We start from the raw sequence: 20781 nt of genomic DNA on the forward strand, positions 1-20781 counted from the left end.
CAAATTGTTTTCCTTCTCAATGATGGTGGGTGGGGAGGGAAGAGGTAGAGAATATGGAATTCAATGCTTTAAAAATGAATGTTAGGGGTTGCTTTTACAGGCAACTAGGAAATAAGATATATAAGCAATGGGGTATAGAAATTTATCTTACCCTACAGGAAAATAGAAGGTAAGGGGACAAGGGAGTGAGGAGTTGTGTGACAGAAGGGAGGTCAGATTTGAGGAAAGGGCAATCAGAATACATACTGTCCTGGGGTGGGCGTAGGGGAGAGATGGGGAGAAAATTTGAAATTCAAAATTTTGTGGAAGTGAATGTTGAAAACTGAAAATAAATGTTTCTATCTATCTATCTGTCTGTCTGTGTTGGTCTGTCTATCTATCTATCTATCTATCTATCTATCTATCTATCTATCTATCTATCTATCTATCTATCTATCTATCATAAAAGGGCCAGCCTACCTAATTTCAGAGATGTTCGTCATGATATGATTGTACACCAGGTAACAATGATTTTGCTCAGAGTTCTCCTGAATCATGGAAGTATTCTGACTTGCCTTGCTAAGAGGGAGTGATTTTCAAATCGATGAAAGAACAAGAGGACCAACAATGTTGGCTGATCGACCGTTACTCTGAAGAGTCAAGGAAGTAGTAGAAAATTTGTAGTTTTGAATGTTGATACATATTCCTTTAATTTCTTTATCAATACAAAGATATCTTGTTAGTATTGCTAAAATATCTAAAACTATATTAAATAGAAATAATGAGAGTGGACATGCTAATTTAAACAGTTTTTCAGAGAATGCTTCAAGGGTTTCTCCACTGTATTTATATAAGCACTAGTTGTCAACATATGTTGAGGCATGTGCAACAGATTTGCCAATCCCTATCTCCCCCCTTTCCAGTAATCAAATGATGCAAAAAATGGATTTATTTTTTTAATTGTGTGCTTTATTTTTAAATCTGTATAAATAAATACAAAATGACAAAGAGGTTTATGTTTACTAAACATTGCATTTGATTGTATGACATTACACAGTGTGTCACAATATTTCAACTTGTAATTGTGTCCTTTAGCTGTTGGTGCATAATTCTATAACTTGAAGGATACAATGAGTCCGGAAGCTGTATCCAACCACCCTTTAGTAGAACCCCTGAGTGCTTACAATTGCAAAAGTGTGTTTGGGGAGCCATTGAGCCACACTGGCCAAAGTCTGGGAATTTCTTGAAACATCTGACAGACAGCAAAGGAAAACAGAGTGGAGAAGGGCTTCTCTAGGAAGAAAACATTCAAGTAAATGCAATGCTTAAAATATTTGTACTTTTGCAGATCCCCAACCCCCAACCTTTAACAATGAAAAGGGGAAAAAAAACCCAAACCCTAAAGAAATTCAAAGCAAATGGATATGATGAGTTGGATTTCATTCCACTGTTCCATTTCCATTATCCCATCTCATGTTCATGTAAAGCATCCAATTGCTAGTATTATACTTCCTATTCCTAATATAAAAACTGGGTTGTGCATGTGTGTGTGTGTATGTGCACGTGTGTGCATGTGTGTGTGTATGGAATTTATTCAGCAGTACCCAGTCATTCTAAAATTCATTATTATTACCCAGAGAAGGTCAACTGGCAAGGCCCAATAACTATCAAATGAGAAAACATATGTACACTCCTTTGTAAACCCCAAAGCGTTATATTTAAAGGTTAGTTATTGTTATCGTTATTATTACTCAGGGTCACTTTGCCTTTGTCATTATTAAGGTGGTACTAGGGTGGTACAGTGTTTTTGACCAATGTAAGAAACGGAATGGTTCTACCCCAAATAGTGTCACAGAATTCTTATATTTCATATTAGTAATGAAAAACACAATTGATATTCATGAATTCCTTGGGTCCTGATGTTTGCTGATTGAATCCTCCAGCATATATGTAAGCATGTTGTCTAGATATCTCTGTCTACTTTGTAAAGATGGGTATTAGGTGCAGCTGATTTTACAATTTTCTTTAGATGGATATGTATGAACACATTAGCTTAAGCTAAGCAACCCAAAGAGGGATAGCCTTATATTAACATAGGTGATGGTAGTCCCTTAGAAATGAAGAATTCTATCCAAGTGATGCCATGTCAGTTAAATACCCTCTTTCATGAAAGAGAAGTGAGGTTGATTGGATTATTCAACGATCCATCTGGAAAACTAGGTAACTCACTTGAATCATAATTTTCTCATCCCTCACTGTCCTGTCATTTTTAGAAATCTAGACAACAGTGTTTCAAATTTACTAAATAAAAATGATTTCCCCCCTTAATATCCTAATCAGAGACTTTGGACTTAGGGAGAATTTCCTGACCCTCTCTTCACCTCACCATCCAACTAGGAATGGAACATGGATCAAAACACACTGCAATGAGGTAAACAGTTTATTTTTTTATGGCCAAACCCTGTTGACCTTTCCCAGCAGCAACACAGAGCTGGCTATCTCCTATACTGAATGCCAGCAAAAGCTAAATGCCATATGAGGCACACAGTAAAAAAGAGAGATTCAACTTTCCCCCATCAGAGGGATGGAAAGAAAGAACCTGATGAAAGATGTAGCAAGATCATTTTTTCTGAAACATTTTCCTAAAATGTAAGGACACTTAAGAGGAAGAAAGCCCATATTTAAAAAGTTATTTACATGGTTTAATATGTCTATGAAAGAACAAAAGAGGGAAGTTAAGAGAGTTTTCTCCTGTCAAAAATGGTGTACCAGCTCTGAAATGCTTGATGACTTTGCTTGGGGAACCTGGAGCATTTTTCTGTTCCTAATATAACTAAATGCTTAAGTGACACAGTATTCTCTCACCCCTCCAGTTTCTATAGGTGGAGATAAAAGCCTCTCTACAGAAATTAAAGTGAAATAATTTCTTATAAAATATATTCCTACAAAGGTAGTGAATACACATAATTCTTCACTGCTGTTGGAAACATTTTCTTCACAATTGAATATGGGTTATTGGAAATGGAGTCATTCAATTTCTTTCCACTCATCTCTAGGAAATTTCTTTTTTGGGGAGAGATGTTGATACTTGTGGAGAAGCAGTATTGTATAGTGGTTAGAGATCTAGTCAGTCAGGAAGATTTGTGTTCAAAGCCTACCTTTGATGTATACTCTCTATGTATGTGACTGCTGGAAAATCAATTAACCTCATAGTACCCCAGACTTAGAGAAAACTCTAAGATGTAAAGAAGATGGCAATCTGCATTGCTAGAGGGAGTTCCCTTACTGGGAATTCCATGTATCAAGGAAATCACAAGTATTGTTCTCCCCCTTTCCTTCCCATTCCTGTGCTTATATGTAAAGCTATGTATGGGGAAAAACAAAACTCCAGGAGACAGATTAGCCCCACTGTGGGCTCTTCCCTACAAAATTCTTTCAGTTTTCAATGAATGAGACAGATGGACAGTTAAAATACAAATGAATTCTCCAAGTTATTTGAAGCCTCATTGTAATATTGACTACTATGGACTGCACAGTCTTTCTGGTTTTTTATTTCATTTTATTTTAGCATTGATGGTTTGGTTAAAAAAGTTAGCCTATGTCCCTGACCTTGCTTCTCCTTGTATAGATATCCACTAAATGAGATAGAGTGGGAAAGGTCATCTTTGATTTTTTTTAAAAAAAAATACTAACCATTTTCTTTCTTTCTTTCTTTTTCTTGGTGATCTGATTTTAGTTTCCATGGAAATGAGTTAAGTAAGGACTTCAGCAGACAGGAGAAAGAGAAAGACTTCTTTTCTTTGTTGCTCCATATTGTCAGATTATCTAAGCTCAGAACTACCATGGCAAAATACAAAGATATGCAAAGACATACAGGAAAATGAAAGTTCTAATTTAGTGCCTGTAACACAAATCTAAGTTTGGTTTTGGTTTTCTGCAACCATATACATTGTATCTCCATTCAGTTAAATGTAGATGGGTTAAATCATATCTTTGGCCTTGAAAAAAAAAGCATAGTAATTTTCAGTGTTTGCAATTATGTCTTCCATAAATACTTTTGTCATTTTCTTCCCCAATAACATGTAAGCTGTGATACATAGCAAATACACTCAGTCTTCTCTCACAAGTACAAATAGATGCGGAAGCCCAAACAAGAGGGAACCCAAAGGACTACTGCCCAATTTTCTTTAGGTGTGGTATAGTATATATTAGATATTAATTAGGTATATTAGTATAGTATATATTAGGCCAAGAATATTTTTGCAACCTTCATGACCATAAATTGAACCAACCCTGAAGCCCGACTTTTATATAGTACTGTACAATTTACAAAGCACTTTTCCTCACAACAACCCTGTGAGGTAGGTAGTGCAAGTACCCTCCAATTAAAAAGGAGGAAACAGACTCAAAAGAGATGAAAGAATTCACCAATGATCACTTAGTTCATGTCGTATCTAGAATTTCAACTCAAATGTCTACATGCTACAACCACATCCTCTAGACTGAGGTATTAAGATGAGGGCTAGGTTGAATCATACAAAAAGTTTATGGAAGTATCATGTAAATAAAAGAAAAGCAGAGGCATGAGGTGAGTGCACAAACTTGAGTGTTGGAAGTCTTGGTGATATTTCCTACAAGAGACAGGAGACTCAACCTTCCAGATTATACACTTGGAAAGAGAGTAAATTAAAATCGCCATTGTTGACAAAGCACATCACTTGTGACTAAACCGAATGACAATAAAAGAGCTATACTCTATCTTTCCCAAACTATAACACCATTACTAAAGTCACCCTAAAAATATTACTCAGACTCAATGTCATTAAAAAAAAGCGTTAGTGGATTAGAAAACAGTACGAAAAAGTGTCTGAAGTCTGAAATTTTCCTTCCTATTGAAATTTGACATCAAGATAGAAGTCTTCTATGCATTCTATGCAAAAGAAGATTCTATTAAGGACTCTTCATTTATTTGACATTTACAATTTTCAATGCTGATACAATAAGTAGCCTGGAGGTTTTTATGGTCTATAAAACTCCTTAAGAACCATAAAATTTTGTCCCAGTGCTTACTAGATCACCAATCACCACTGAGATTCGGCCTTACATCGGGTGTGGGTGTGTGGGTGTGTGGGTGTGTGGGGGTGTGTGTGCAGTTGGGAGACATATCTAGGAAAAGTAAGCTAACTGGTGTAAAATATCTAATTTTGTGGTGATTTCAATATTGTTATTTTTCCTACAAATTTGTATGGTTTTACTAAATAGTTGATATTCAGTCTCTAAAAGTGTTATTTGAAATTAGTTGTGTTCATATTCGGGCTTAAGTAGGCCATTAGATTTCTTTCCTGTACGGATGTTTTGACACGTGAAAAATTCCTTTACCCAAGTTTTCCCTTAATTCCACCTAGTATGTACCTATCTATACCCATTAGGGTTTCATAGTTGACCTTCTGTCAGAAGGGTGAGTGAGTGGCTTGAGTTGCTTTGTGGTTAGTACTCGCTCTGAAATTTGATAGTTTGAACTTGCTGCTTACCCTGATACATGCAGTTCTATCCATAATTTATTGCTCTCTGACTCCTTTATTTTCCTAGTGAATATGAATCCATTCAAATTACTGGTAAACGTAGATGACATCAAGTCTGTTCTTGATGGTCTTTATGGTCCATAAAGACCTATCTATCTGTTTTCCTATGTGGAAAACAGACCACAAATTCTTGAATACTGCCATATTATTTACCCTATTATCAACAAGCTCGGTAGTCTTAAGATTTATTTACTTTTGAAACAATTTAAATATCCATCATGATGACAGCAGAATATCATATATTTAAAAAAGCAAATGTAGATACTTCTTCCGGTATAGATGACAATCTGGAAGGAGTAGCATTTTTAGGCTTCTAACTGTTTTTTCAAGGTTCAGTACCATGATTTTGAAAGAACTGTTATGTATGCATGTATTTCTTTTGTTTCCTTCCCCTGAAAATTAATTGGAAAACCATCATTTCAAAAGCTAGTAATCAATTCAACAATTATTTATTAAACCCCTTTTATGTGCCACATCCAAGGCTAGGCTAAAAACACAAAGACAAATATAATATATTCCTTGTCCCCAAGGAACTTACATTCTGTTTAATATTGGTAGAAAGTGCTGACACGGTGTTGAGGCCCTGTATAAATGCTTATTCCCTCCTTCCCCACTAAGAATAAGAAGTACTAGTAAAGGGAGGGTGTTAAAACATTACATTAACTAAATTACTGCCTATTAACCCTTTCATGAAGTTTTGAAATATTTGCATGTTGATAGGAATGGGTTTGACTAAAGGATTTCAGAAATTAGACTGAAAATTACCTGGTATGGTCCTGGCAGTCAATAATACTGATCTCTGCTTCCAACCTAGATTATAAAATAACAGCGAATGACTGGCAACTGAATTATGGGTTCATACACAAGAGGAACAGACCCTGGTGTTTCCTGAAGTGATCAAATTTCTGAGGTGGAATTATAAGCCATTCATTCAAAATATGTGTTTTAGCTCATATGAAAAATGGGTTCAAGTGCTGTTAACTCTCCCTCATGTGAATCTCCAAATATGTTCACTATGTTTTTAGTCTCATCTTCTACTTTCAATTTCTTTTCATAACTCGACATCCCTTCAACTTTCTAGCAGTTTTTGCCATCTAGTTTCTTTCCCTTTCAGTGACTGTACTTTGCTCTTTGCTTAGGCTCTTTAAGAGCCTCCTTGTCCTTCCCCCATGGGGGAGAAGTGCCATGTGTGTCCTCAGCCCCCTTCCCACCCCTACCTCCTCTTCGTATTCATTTATGTGCTTTTGAGGTTTACTTGGGCAGATTTTCCATCAGAGTGCTTTTCTCAATCTCTTTGCTTACCTGGATGCTAAGTTCTTTCCCTGAGGTAGCTGGAAGCTATTTAGTGTTACTATCAAACATATGATAGTGATAAATGAGGTTTGTGGCTGTTTCTGTGGACAGATAGCTAGAAAGGTAGGAGGTCAGCCTACAAAGGGACTAGACAAATTCCCATGAGGCCCTGCCAATGGGGGAATTTCTGGAGGTTAAAGGTACTCCTGTAACTTGGAAGTATAAAAAACGTCCTTTATCTCCTACAGGCAACCAAGAAAATACACAGTGGTGTGATATTCAATAACTACGTTTACTTAGTGAGGCAAGGAGATTTTTGCATGCAATATGGCTAAATCTGAGCAGGAAGTTCTGTAGTATGTGTTTTACTCTGGCATTTTCCAGGTTGTAATGATGGCATAGGGCAGCTAGGTGGCACAGTGCATAGCGCCAGGTCTGAAATCAGGGAGACATCTTCCTGAGTTCAAACTGGGCCTCAGACGCTTACTAGCTTTGTGATTCAGGGTAAGTCACTTAACCTTATTGTTGTCAGTTTCCTCATCTGCAAAATTAGCTGAAGGAGGAGATGGCAAGTCACTCCAGTATCTTTGCCAAGAAAACCCCAAATGGATGCAGGAAGAGTTGGACAGGAATGAAAATGACAGGACAACAACAAAAATGATGGTGTACGTATAGTTCTATACTAACACATCTAGCTGACTTGACACATATAACACACACTGGATGGGAGAGGACGCACTTTGGTGCTTTCTTGCAAGCAACCTGTATGAGGCTGAAGAAGTGATCCTCTCAGACAACATTATAGAACTTGTATCAATTATCATAGACCCTCAGGACTAGGTCTTCAAAGAAACTTATCAGGCTGTGTGCAAGTAATTTTAATAAAAAAGGAAAACAGAGCCTTCAGCAGTGCTGTTACTTTTGTGGGCTCCTAATAATTCACCTCCACTACATTGATGAATGTGAGAAAAGCTGGTCTTTTTTTTTTTTTTTTGGTTTGTTTTATGATAACTTTCTCAAAATGTCTTGGATATCTGCAAAACTATGCCATTCCTGTCTGAACTTTACTTTAAAATCAACAATTTTGAAAAATGGGAGTTTCTCATGAAGCAGCAATAGTTAACTGGAAGATTATAAGTCATTACCACCTTAGTCAGAAACCAATAGACAGAACGCAAAGAGGTTTCTAGATTGCTGGTTTTCTGTTCTCCTTCTGAATCGGTGAAACATTTTAAATGAGAAAGTACACTGAAGGCTTGGTTTCCCTGTGATAACCACTGAAACTCATGTTCTAGATCTCACAGAATTATTCTAGGAGAAGAGATGATTACCAGGCACTGCCCTCCTCTCCTTTAGGACTTTTGGTGATATCATATTTAGACATGTGTAGCTCTGGACCATCATTCTCAGTCTTCTTCTACTCTCTTTCTGATACTGAGTCTTGTGTTCACTCAGGGGTCCCATGCAAGTGCTGATGCATACAGAAGACTGTTGTGTTTCTGATCTATGTCTGTACACCCTTTTCTGAAAGGTGATGGCTACCTGGTGGCTTCCCCAATCTCCAAGGTTCACTTTCTGTAGTCACTTAATCAGCTTTAGCCATATTGCAGCTCAGGATCATCAAGCTCAAGGGACCCACTAGCCTCAGCTTCCCCCAGTAGCAGAGTTCACAGGCATGTACCATCTTGTTTGCCTTGCAGTCATCCTTAATGGCTTTGCCTTTATGCTAATCCAGTGTATATTTTCACCATCCTACTACTCTTGTCCTGTAGGGTGGACAAGAAAAAGGGTTATGGCGAGAAGCAGGCTCAATGAAAAATGTGATATCTATGTTAGCTTTTGTTATTAAGATAGCAAGCTCCATACCTAGAGCACACCTGTGACTGGAAGACAAGACACCTGGGTTTATGCTTGCCACTAAGAGAGCTGGAGCCCAGCCAAGGCAAGCTACCATAAGCAAGGTTGCTGTGGTTATAAGGGTACATAAAAGTGCTTAGCATATATACCTTTAAGTGAAGGGGGAGATGGTGGCTTAACTTTGGGAAGGATTTCCTTGTTTGGGATGTGGTCTACACTGCCATCATTTGGTGTTGCACCTTCAGTTGAAGTGCACGGAAGCCATACAACCCCTGTGACACAGGGATACACTTGCTCTCATCCCTAGTAATATCTTGAGGGACTTTCTTCAAGGAGAATTGTAAATGACACTGAGTGTATCTTCTGTAAAGGAGAAAAAGAAGTTATGAATGCAATGAACATAACTCTTTTTTTTGGTGTATTTCCCATTGTGGCAATGGAAATTGACAAGACAAGAAGCAGCATTATAGCATTCTCCCTGACATAAAGAATTAATTTCTGGACTCATCCTCTTTTTGCTGTTTAGGAGAGGAGAGGACCAACATCAAGAAACATTCTCAGCAGGTTTTACCATGTAACTCCCTGGCTCAAGGAGCATCTGTGGCTGCCTACTATGTGTAAAAAATCATACTTGCCAGCTTGATAATTAAAGCTCCTTACAACTCTGGCTACCTTTCCAGACTTACTTCATGTTGCTCACCTCCATGGACCCTGTGATCCAGTCAAATTGGCCCCTTTGCCTTAACTTAAACTCACCATTCTATTGCTCACTCCCATGCCTCTTGAAATTCCATATTTAGAATGCTCTCCCCTCATTCATCCCTTGACTTCTATGAGGGATCAGCTTAAGCACCACCTCCTAAGAAATCTTGTTCTAGTCCCTTAAGTTGTTAGCATTCTGGCTTCCTCATTTTATGATCGTTTATTTGTTTACACGGGTCTGTTGTATTACCCAGCAGGACCTAGACTGTCTGTGAGCAGGGATTTTCCTTTTCCTTTTTGTTTTCTGTCACTGTGTCACCATATAGTGGTATAGTGATAGTACCAATAGATACTATGTACTATAAATACTAGTTAAATTGAATGCTTGTCGAAGATGTCATGCATATGTGTAATTACTTCATTAACCAGAATGAGGACCATTGAATTAGACTGTTAATGTTTATGATCTGACTCAAAAATTTCATTCTAACATTGTGTGAACCTGGGCTATCAGTTAAGAGTATTGAGCTCCTCCAACACAACCTGGATTCTAGTTTTGGCTCAGTTGTTGACTGTCCTTACCTATTTAAAAAAGAGTGGGGAGATCATCCAGACCCCCTTCAGTTCTGCCATTCTATTACTTGCAACACTGAGGCAGAAGCTGGCATGTTTCACAGGAACATCCACTCACGTCAGCATGGGGCAAGGTTGTGTCCCTTTCCTCCTTTATACTTGCAAAGCAAGCTTGTTTTCCATGCCAGGAAGGCTTCTCCATGCTCTCACAGTGCTAATTTTAATCTGACTAGAAAATCCTCTCAGAGGGCAATTCTGTGGTGCTATACTCTTCCTGACTAGCAAGGAGCTCGAAGAAACATCAAAGGGACTTCAAAGAGAACACCTGAGGGAAGGGGGATACAGGTGAGAGAAAAACTGGGGAGAAAAATCTGACATTGGCCATTCATACCAACAGTGAAATGATTCTAGCTCATTCAGGCATCCTCCTTTCATTCTCCTGGAATGGCATGAAATAGAAACAAACAGTTGTAACCACCACAGGGAGCATCGCTGCAATGTGCTGGCTGCTCTCATTCAGATTTCCTTTCCTGTGGATCTCAAAGTATTAATGTTATATTATCATTCTGAAGGTCTGATTTCTCCCTTCCCCCCTTAAATCTGTGCTCTTCAAGTAACAGTAGAAAAGCATATTTTATTTAGTACTGATTAAAGACAAAGTTTTACAGGAAATTTTCCTCAGATAAGGACGGTGAAATTAATACTTGCAAACTGTCTACCTCCATGCACCAAGACAAGCCTATCCACAATCTTGGGTCCATTCAGACAGCGACTATCCTTTGGCCCATTGCTAAGTCTTCCTTGAAGCTATCAATTAAGTTGTTTTATTTTAAGAGGAGCTTCTAGAAGATGGAAAACCCTTCAAGATTTAAAGAACCATGTCTATGATATTAAACTACCTGTCCATAAAGTCAGTATTATTGAGTAAGGTTGAATGAGATTCCACAAACCCTACAAGGTCTACTGTCTCCTATCTCTGTTAAGATTGGCCACTACATGGCTTTGTCATGACATTTGGATTTGAAAATGTATACATACATGCATACATGTGTGTGTATGTGTATATAGTTTACATAGGTATGGCTATGTGTGTGTATACACACATGCGTACAACAGTCTATTGGATTTGCAAAACACATGGAATTTTCTTGAGGGTTGAGAGAACCAGGTAACTTCATTTTCCATAACTACACTTGAGGACTCCAAGCTACACTGTGGTAAACATGGCTAGATGCATTCTGCTTCTGTTAGAGAGCAAAAGGGCTATGCCACATATTGGTAGGAACAGTTTATGAATAGCTTGTTGAGGCAATGCTTTAAATGAGGATCTCAAAACAATTGTGTTAGATACATACTGCATGATTAAATTAGAGATGGATTAAATATAGTCAATGGTAATATGAGGCTCCCAGTATGCCTTAAGGCAATTAGGTGGTAGTTAGAAAAATGCAAGGATGATCTAGCAAATGAAAAATCCATTTAAAGGATAATTTATTTAAAGCATTATAAAATTGAGTGTTTTTTTCAGAAATGGATATGAAATATGGATACACCATGGATACTCAGTGGATACACTGAGCTTCTCACAGAGAGCACACAGAAGATATTTGAGTAAGAGCTGAGAAGACAGAAGACTGGCAGAGATTGATGGACAATCTTATTTAATATGAAACACTGGAGAAAAAGTCTTTGGAGTTTTTCTTGTTGGTTTTTTCCTCCCACAAAAACAAAATGTGATATTTTGTTTTCTTGGTCTGGGAAATTCAGGTACCATTTGGACTGGAGAATTGTTGCACAACAGGGCATGAATGCCCTACTTCCACTATCATTCTGCCCCACTTCTATCCCCCCAGGCTTCTCAGTCTCTGGTGAGTTCATGGTACCTTCTTTTGTGTATTACTAGATAAACCATCACCTTGATGAATTCTCCCCTTTATAAGGCCTTAAAATCAAATAATTACACAACTGAGAATGTATTTGAAGAGTAGAATATTTTCTTTGGCAAAAAAATCAGACCAAACCAAACCCAATACTGCCCCCCCCCCCCCAACCAAAAAACAATTACAAAGTTTCTTTGGTTAAACTGAAGTGGCAAAATTTCACTTGGAATCTGAACTTTAAAAATTTGTAGGCATTTCCAGGAATCTATTTTTCCCCTTCATGTAACAGTTCAATGCATAAAATTTCAAACACTGAAAGTTAGTGTTTTCAGTTTTGTAAGAGTGTGATTCTGAATAACACTTAAGGAAACCTTCTCTGTAAATCTTAACCATTTCACAAATTAAAGCCTATTCAATAATCTCCAAACACAGATTTCCATGCCTAGATGGAGTCATTCCACAGGTCACCTAAAATACCAGCCAGAGGTTTGTAAGTCTTGATTTTAGATGATAATTACAATGGGTGAAAAATCTTAAAATGCCCTTTGATTCCAAATGAATATAACTCCCAAAGGTACAGATAATCAATAGAATTAGAGGAACATTTGTCATAAAACAATGCTCTGGAAAACATCATTTTGGTTGACCAAAGTGATGGATTAATTCTCAACAAAATACATTTAATTGGTTTGCTTGCATGTCAGTTTTACGGGGTCCTTTTAGCCACATCGCTTCATGTTGGCAATACTAAATCAATGGCTGATTTAGAACCTACAGTTCAGAAAACGATTCTGTAACGTAGGATTTAAAAAAATCAAACTAATCTCTTTTTCTGTACTGTTTTGTAAATACTTCTTACAAACCCCTTGGAGAGATAATTGATCTCATTTCCATTATGCAACTCGCCCTTTTCTCAGGGCCAAACTCTCCTATTAAGACCCATTATCTTCTGGTAGAGCATATAAATATATGGCCTGTTGCTTAGTATGTCTGCTGAATGAACTAAGGGAATGAGTTGTATGTTAGAATAAATCACGTATTTATTTCTTTAGACTCTGTTTACACAGACGAATAAAAAATTGGGGAAGATCATAAATTTAGAATGGGAAGGGACCTTAGAGGGAATACAGTTGAACTCCCTTATTTTACAGATGAGGAAACTGAGGTACAGTAAGATTATGTATCTTGCCCAGGGTCACACATCTAGTAAGTGTATGAGGTTCTACACTCAGCGACCTATTCACTGCACTACCTAGCTAACTCAAGGCGTATGAGTTTATACAATATATCTTTGTATGGAAATTACTTGAACTCCCAGGAAATTTTTACTAAGTGGCATCTTTTGAATGTACTTGGGCCAACTTAATTACAAAGGTGCTTCTGGTATAAGTTTCTATGAGATGGTCAATGAACTCTTATAATCAAAATCCAAGAAAATTTTCTATAGATGTAGATACAAGAGAGGAATAGCATTCCGGTAAAAAAAAAAAAAACAAAACATGTTAAAAAGATAAAGATGAAGGGAAAATTTCCATTTGAACCTTTGTCAGAAAAGTAAGCAGCTTGGTCTGTTGAGATAAAAAGTGAGTAAATAAAATGTTTGCTAAGTAAGACATATTTGGAAGATGCTTAACAGTACGGACATCCACTCAGGATAACATCTACATAAGGGAATTGCATTGCAATATTCATCTCAAACTTTCTTGGCCTCTACTTTTGTTTTTAGAGTCAAAGAAAAACAGAACCTAGGAACCACACACAATTCATGAGCTTGGCTATTTTTAGATCAGACCAATTTGGACTAGCTCTGTTAACAATTCCTCCTCATCCAGCTTTTGGTCAACAGTACAAAAACCCAGGAATGTCAACACATGGAATGGTCTTGTCCAAGAGTCTGGGAAAAACAGGACCTGGGAACCACCCAAGATTCATAAGCCCACCTCTTTTCAGATCAAGACAATTCTTACTCGATCGATTTGACAATTCTTCTTTATCCAGCTTTTGGTCAATTGCACCAAAAGCCAGGAATGCCAAAATATGGAAAGGTCTTGTTATTAAGAGGATGGACACTAAAGAGAGAGAAGGGCCAGAGAGATGGAAAAAAATATCACTTCAAAATGGAATGAAAGTTCCAAAGAACAAGGGAAAGCTGATACACACCATCCATTGCTTTGTGTTTATAACTCATCGAGCTGCCTTCTACATCCTGTTTGTCCCTTTCTCACCCTGCAACGCTACAGTATTTGCCCTTTCCAGGGTCAGTTGTTGGGTTAAGCTCCTTCCGGTTCTTATTCTCTCCTCTTTTTGAAACTAACAGTTAAAGCAAGACATGCCTTCCAGGTAAGGCAGGTTGGCACTATAAACTGGAAAGTATAGTCTTTCCCCCTTAGCAATGTAGCTCCCCTCCCCACCTTCTCCGACACTCTGATGGCTATGCTACAAACAACTTCAACTGTCCCTTCCCAAAATGCGGTGCTGTTGAAATGTGAATGCAGCCTCAATGGTAGTCTCTGTGAATAGAGAAATGCATTTTTTTGGCCATCATAACACTTAAACATTTGGGTTTTGCACTATTACTGATAGTCAATGGTTACTTGCAAAGTGGTAATTGATAAATCAGATCTCTCTCACGAGAAGCTACCAAACATTCTAACCCAGAATGACACACATTTCAGAATGCTGATGACAAATTAAAAAAAAAGTACATTGATCAAAATACAAAGCTATTAAAAATATTGGTAAGGATACAAATTAACCTTTTACAAAACAAATTTACCTCATTCAAGTAATATTTTTTGGGGGTAGGGGAAATATATTTCTAATTTAGCCAGCGGGAGGTGGTATTTCTAGCGTGTTTTTGTTGGGGGGAAAGTTTCATAAACTTTTCCATTCAAGGAAAAACTAAAAATTATACACAATGGCTAAGATTTCAAAGAGCTGACTCACTGTCTTGAATTATTGCTTTGCAGAAAGTTTGTAAAGCTAAACTACTCCAGCCTTGACAGTTGACCTTTCAATCAGTGGGGCTCAGTCACAACACAACAGCAGCTATGGCATAAAGTAGGATCCTGATTCCTAATGCATTTCCCCTTATTAGATCTTATTTTAGGGACTAAAAGTCACATGTGTGTGTGCATGCATGGTGAGTGTGCATGTGGTGTTTGTGTGTATGTGTGCCTTTAATCCTTTCTGATCACATCCCTTTTATTTTGGAGACAGAAAACATGACATGCTCATTTTCCCTTTCCCTCTACTGTTTCAGATATACCTATTTCTGAGAAAGAGAGAGAGACAGAGAGAAAGAGACAGAGAGAGACAGACATAGGGAGAGAGAGAGAGAGAGAGAGAGAGAGGGAGGGAGGGAGGGAGAGAGGAAGAGAGAGAGAGAGAGGGAGGGAGGGACGGAGGGAGGAAGAGAGAGAGAGAGAGAGAGAGAGAGAGAGAGAGAGAGAGAGAGAGAGAGAGAGAGAGAGAGAGAGAGAGAGAGAGAGAGAGAGAGAGAGAGAGAGAGAGAGAGAGAGAGAGAGAGAGAGAGAGAGAGGAGAGAGGGAGAGAGAGAGAGAGAGAACTAATCATTTCATCAACATAATCTCTTTGCTCTCAATAAGACCTAGGGTGAAAAAGCCAAAAAAAAAAAAAAAAAAAGCCACAGTCAGACTGTTGTAATTTGGTCAACCACTCGGGTGCTATCCATATCCACCATTTCGACACACTCAATTTCCTCCCGATTTTCGGGATTTTTCTTCTCTTTCCTTTTTTTCTTAGAGGGTGGTAGGAAAGTCAGTATCACAGGTAAAATGGCAAAGCAGTGAAAGAAGGTGACAAATGCTATTAAAAATAAGCACCTGAACAGTGTACAGGTCAGATTTGAAGGCACAGCTGCAAGAGGAATCAGACCAACAAGGTAGCAGAGGTAGCTCTGTAAAATAGCTACCCCATGCATTTCCAGGGCGTTTTTCACCCATTTAGTTCTTGTGAAGTCCTTGCCCAGGACAAATGTTGATAATAGTGGAGCACAGTTGTCAATTGTGTGGTTAATTCCATATATTAAGCACAGCATCGAAATGCAGTCCAGTTCTACTTTCCACAAAGTCATGAAGCCTATAACTCCAAACTCAACTGAGGCGACGGTTAGAGTGATCCAGACATTAATTAGGGAGTCTGCCACCAGGAACGCAGAAAAGAAGAGTAAGAATAAAGCACTGATGCAGGAGTTCTGCAAGGGGGCTCCCAGAGAGGAAGAATACCGGTCCATAAAGACAAAGGATGGATTGAACACTATGAATTTCACCTTGGAGGTGACAGAAAGTCTTCTTAGGGTCTCCAGGAGATCATAGAGCTCTTCTCTGTTGGTTTCCATGGTCTTGGCTACCAGGAACATCCTGGAAGCCACGACATCAACCTCATTGTTAAACTTTTTGGAGAAGATGATGTCCTCTGAAAAATGTGAGAACTGGGGGGCTTTCAGGAAGGAGTTTCTCAACATGTCTGTAAAATTTTTCTTGGGCAAGCCAGTGGATGCATTGAGTTTCCTAAGATAATTCAAGTAGCTCTCAAACCATGATATCCTCACAAATCCCTTGGTATACTCTAGTACGTCTTCTTGGACACTTGTATTCCAATATTCTATGGACTCATAGATATAAAACCCAATCACTGGGCTGTAGTTACTAAAATACTTTTGCTGGGCAGTAGTGAACTCAATGGTTCTTGTTGCCGTCGCTACGATATTACTAAGGTCTGACCCTTCCCTGACCTGCAGGTAGCCCATTAAGGCAAAGGAAATATAAATAAGGTAAAAGAGCACTACAAAAGGCTTAACATAAGTGTTGGTTATCCAGTCACAGTAATAGCGTTTGAGGAAACATACCAACAGGTGACTTTCATACGTGTTTGCTTCCTCTCCATCTGCTGTATCCTCGCTGAATCTGGCCGTCAGAAGAAACCTGTACCAGGCAGGCTTCTCTTGCAACACCTCTGGCTTTGGGACTTTTCTGCAGAAGAGACTATGCTGGTAATTGTTTTCTATGTAGCCAGTAAACACCAGGCTGGAACCATAAAACGAGAGTACATAGAGGTAGTTGAAGAAGATTGCAATACAGGAATTACAGCAGAAAATTCTGGCTGCTTCAATGTTAGTGAAAGGGCTGGCACCAATCCCAAAGGTGACCAGGTACATGGCAGTGGTGAGAGAAAAGGAGAGCATGGAGTCTGCATAGACAGCTGCAGTTCTCTCTTTAACGTGTTGGTCTTCTCTAGTTTTCCTCCAGGAGGATAACATTTCAAAAGTCCCGTATAATCCATGACCTGGGGGGTGCAAAAAAGATCAAAGCAAGAGTTTAAGGTATTGATCCTTGGAGTGAGGAATGAGCTGATTTGAACACTGGGAGAAGACAAGGGAAAAGCAAATAAGGATAATTGACTTTAAGGATGAGAGGCTCAGACAACTGAGATTTCTGCAAAGGGAAAATAGCACTGAACTTGAGTCAATTACAAAACTTCCATTGGTTAGGAGAACTTTAGCGGGGGGGAGCTAATATCTTTATTTTGATACTTTAGTAAAACCAACAGAAGCAACAACTTTAATGGAAGCTGGGAAAGCCTGGAAGGATTTTCATAATCAATACCAACCATTAGCTTATTTGCTCAGTATAGACGATATTTAAGTTTCTCTTGTATTTCAGGATGTCCATGTTAGAGTATGGTCTGACTTTATTACCCCATACTTTCTCCCTGCAGGTTAACAGGCAGGACAGAAATGGGCAGAATCTTTTTGGTTAGTATTCATGTGATCTCTTACTGAAAACTGCCCTATGGCTGGACTTCACTGGGAACCGAGTCCTTAGATTTCATTTGAGCTCATGATAGATAACCTATTTTACAGCCCCTTTTGTTCCTCCTCAAATACCAGGAAGCAGGAAAGTATAAATAAAAAATGCTGGGGAAGTAAAATAAGTACAAACAAATGCAATCAAAATTAAAAGGTGGAACTGGCAAAAAGGATAAAATTCAGAATGTAAAATTTTATTTGTATTTAAAATGAAATAGACTGAAGCTATTTTCATTTTTGTGTTAATACAAATAAACAAAAAAAAGTGAAGCATCTAGGATTTTACCAGTGTGCAGGAAGCTCCTGGGATGTGTGAGAACTCCCTCTACCAGTGTATTTTGCATCCTGTTTATGAATGAATAAATCAGTCCTAAGGGATCTGCTTGAAGCATGCATTCCCTGTTACAGAGCTACTAAACATCGGAGGTAGAATCAAACCCAGTCTTCTTGATTTCAAGCTGAGCACACAAGTGGAGACACTATGCCATGTGGCTTCTGAGTGCGTGCTTTTGAAACTGTCAATGTTTTACTGTGGCATCTTTTTATAGACTTGTACAAAAAGAATTTTTCTTTCGGAAAGGACCTCTGATTTCAGTGCAACAGGGAACACCCAGTGAGAAAGCTCCTTTGATCAAATCAGATTCACACCTGTGCTAGTCCACCTGCACACCTGCATTAGTCCATTCATTGTGGCAGAAAGTTGCTTGGGGCATAGAGGAGTTACAGTGACTTAACCAGAGACAGCAGTTGAACTTAGGTCTTCCTGATTTGGAGGCCAACTCTCTTCTCCATACTGACTCTCCTAATAAAAAATGATATTTAAATGATATACTAAGATATATAATGATAATTACTTACATATTTTTTACATAATTTAATTACTGTAATAATACTAAAAATAAAAATCATGTTTTTATAGCACTTTAGAACTCCCAAAGTACTTTTGTTACAACAATTTTGTGAACCAGGAAATGCACTATATAAATGTTTGTTTTTTGTATCTCATTTTAAAATATTTAAAAAAACTCCTAAGATTCTGTATTGGACAGCCAATAGTATTCTGGGCTTCATATTTGGCAATAGAACCTGATCCAATGATGGATAAAGCCAAGGCAAGAGCTCATGAAATTCTTTGCCATTCTCATTAGTCCATTGGTAATATTGGGAAGGCTGCATTCGGTGTAGTCACTGATTTCTTTCTACTCTCAAACCTGATTTTTCTTCCTGCTCCTTCCATCTTACTCAGGTACCTTGCCACTGCCACCCCAGTGACCTGATCCAGTAGGAAATAGCCCTCAGTCTTTGCACGAGGATCAACAGATCTAATTTTATGCTTCGATGCCTTGGGATATTCAATCCCATTATTGAGGATAATAAAATCTTTACCCTGTGGTACAATAGTCTTGTTTTTAAAAAGGAATTTAAAATCTCCAGCCAAGCATAGTGTGGAGTGGAATGAGTCATCACCTTTCTTGTACAATAACAAAGTTTGAGTCTGCCCCTCGTGCCCAGGACAGTATTTATATCCTGGCTGTGAAGTCCTGACGGAAAACACCAACACCCATTTTACAGTAATGACACAGACCTGTTTCTGCAGAGGAATCTGGCATTTATCTTAATTTCCCCAGCACTGTTTTACAGCAGCTTTTTGGGGACAGGTCAAGAGCATCAATTTGATAACTAGCGCTATGCCCTCTATTAAACCAGATGCGTTGCAACTCCCCAGACAGAAAGCAAAAGCTACAATCAGGGAATGACATTCTGTTGTTAATTATGTTTTAAATAGTTATGTTCTCTAGTCTCAGTGGGAAAACTATTAAGCTTGTTTCAAATGTGACCTTCTGAAAAGACAGAGTGACCTTTGTTTAAAAATAATTGATCATGAGTCAATGAGGGAAAGGGAAGGCTTTGTTCCGTAGTGCCTCCAAGTTGTGGAGATGGGAAGCAGTTCTGCATGAAGTCAGTGTCCTAGAAATAAAAGTCAAAGGAAGGTATGCTTAAAAGCAAATAACTTTTCACTATGAGCATTTTTTTAAATGGCAGTCTGAGTCATCAAATATAGGAGAGGGATTGGAACTGAACCTGTGACTATAATAACAAAGTTACATTCATTTATCAGGTTTTATGATTCTTAATTCAATGCAGTTAATTTATTAAGGGTGTTCATCTATTTTTATTAACGTAATCTTTTGAATAATGACATTATTTGATATTGCTTCTTGTTTTCCTGAGTACCTTACATATACTATAGCCTATGAAACTCTAAGGAAAACATGACCAAACCCTTAAGGATTATTTCTTGCTTTGCTGTCGTACAATTTTAGAAGCTAATCTAAAAAAGGAAATTTGTACTAACTGAACTATTACATGAAATGAGTGGGGGCACATAATAAAACCCATCCTGCGCAAGAAAGGTGGGGGTAGGCTATTATCCCATTTCCACTAAATCTTTATTGCTGCATACTAAGCACCCTGTACTTCCACAGGCAGCAGATAATTGTCTTAAATTTTGAAAATCTTTCGTATGTAAGTTGTGCGTGTGCTGACAGAAAAGAGGCAGTCAAGGAAGAAACTGAACTTTGAGGTGTAAGTCTTGGAGCTGAATTTGGTTTCTTCTTGCCTCCATAAGTAGGAGTTCAAGGAAAGAAAATGAAGGAGAAAGAAGAGTTTGTCCCCAAAGCCTTTTATATCATACATTTTTTGTTTTTGGTAACAGAAAGAGGAAAGCCAAAGGGAAGTGCTGAAAATGAACTTGAGCTATTACTTGGGCCTCTTAACCTGATAGTCTGTTCTCCAAGGTCCCTTCATCACTGTTTTTTTACTTCTGCCATGTATTGGTCTTGTAATGATCCAAATCCATGGTTCTTAATCTCCTGTTCTCATAAAGAGTTTCTAGGCCCTTCGTCTCAAATGAAGTCTCATAGCTTCTCAGATAAGACTTTGGGGTCTCCCTGGCATTTGGTGATATCAGACGGGGAGCTTACTTTCTGGAGTTCAGTCTTGGTAAAAGCAGGTTTTGCTGCTAATGAAACACTAGCAATGCAGGCTTGTAGACTCAGATTCCCTTTTAACAAATCTGGCAGCA

The 20781-nt window shown here is 38.2% G+C and overlaps 1 protein-coding gene and 1 long non-coding RNA gene across 2 annotated transcripts in view; one reads left to right on the forward strand and one right to left on the reverse strand.

Annotated features, from left to right (window-relative positions):
- The window catches only part of LOC140507233 (uncharacterized), an 82412-nt gene extending 81425 nt beyond the window's left edge, over positions 1–987 (forward strand). Inside the window, exon 5 of the long non-coding RNA XR_011968254.1 lies at positions 449–987. This is a non-coding gene — a long non-coding RNA (uncharacterized lncRNA). The remainder of the gene's footprint in view (positions 1–448) is intronic.
- The window catches only part of PTCHD1 (patched domain containing 1), a 68905-nt gene continuing 49050 nt past the window's right edge, over positions 927–20781 (reverse strand). Inside the window, exon 3 of the mRNA XM_072615273.1 lies at positions 927–17173. Within this exon, the coding sequence (XP_072471374.1) occupies positions 15519–17173 (1655 nt within the window). The 3' untranslated portion in view covers positions 927–15518. The remainder of the gene's footprint in view (positions 17174–20781) is intronic.

The sequence above is a fragment of the Notamacropus eugenii genome, chromosome 5, assembly GCF_028372415.1.
Source record: "Notamacropus eugenii isolate mMacEug1 chromosome 5, mMacEug1.pri_v2, whole genome shotgun sequence".
NCBI lineage: Eukaryota > Metazoa > Chordata > Mammalia > Diprotodontia > Macropodidae > Notamacropus > Notamacropus eugenii.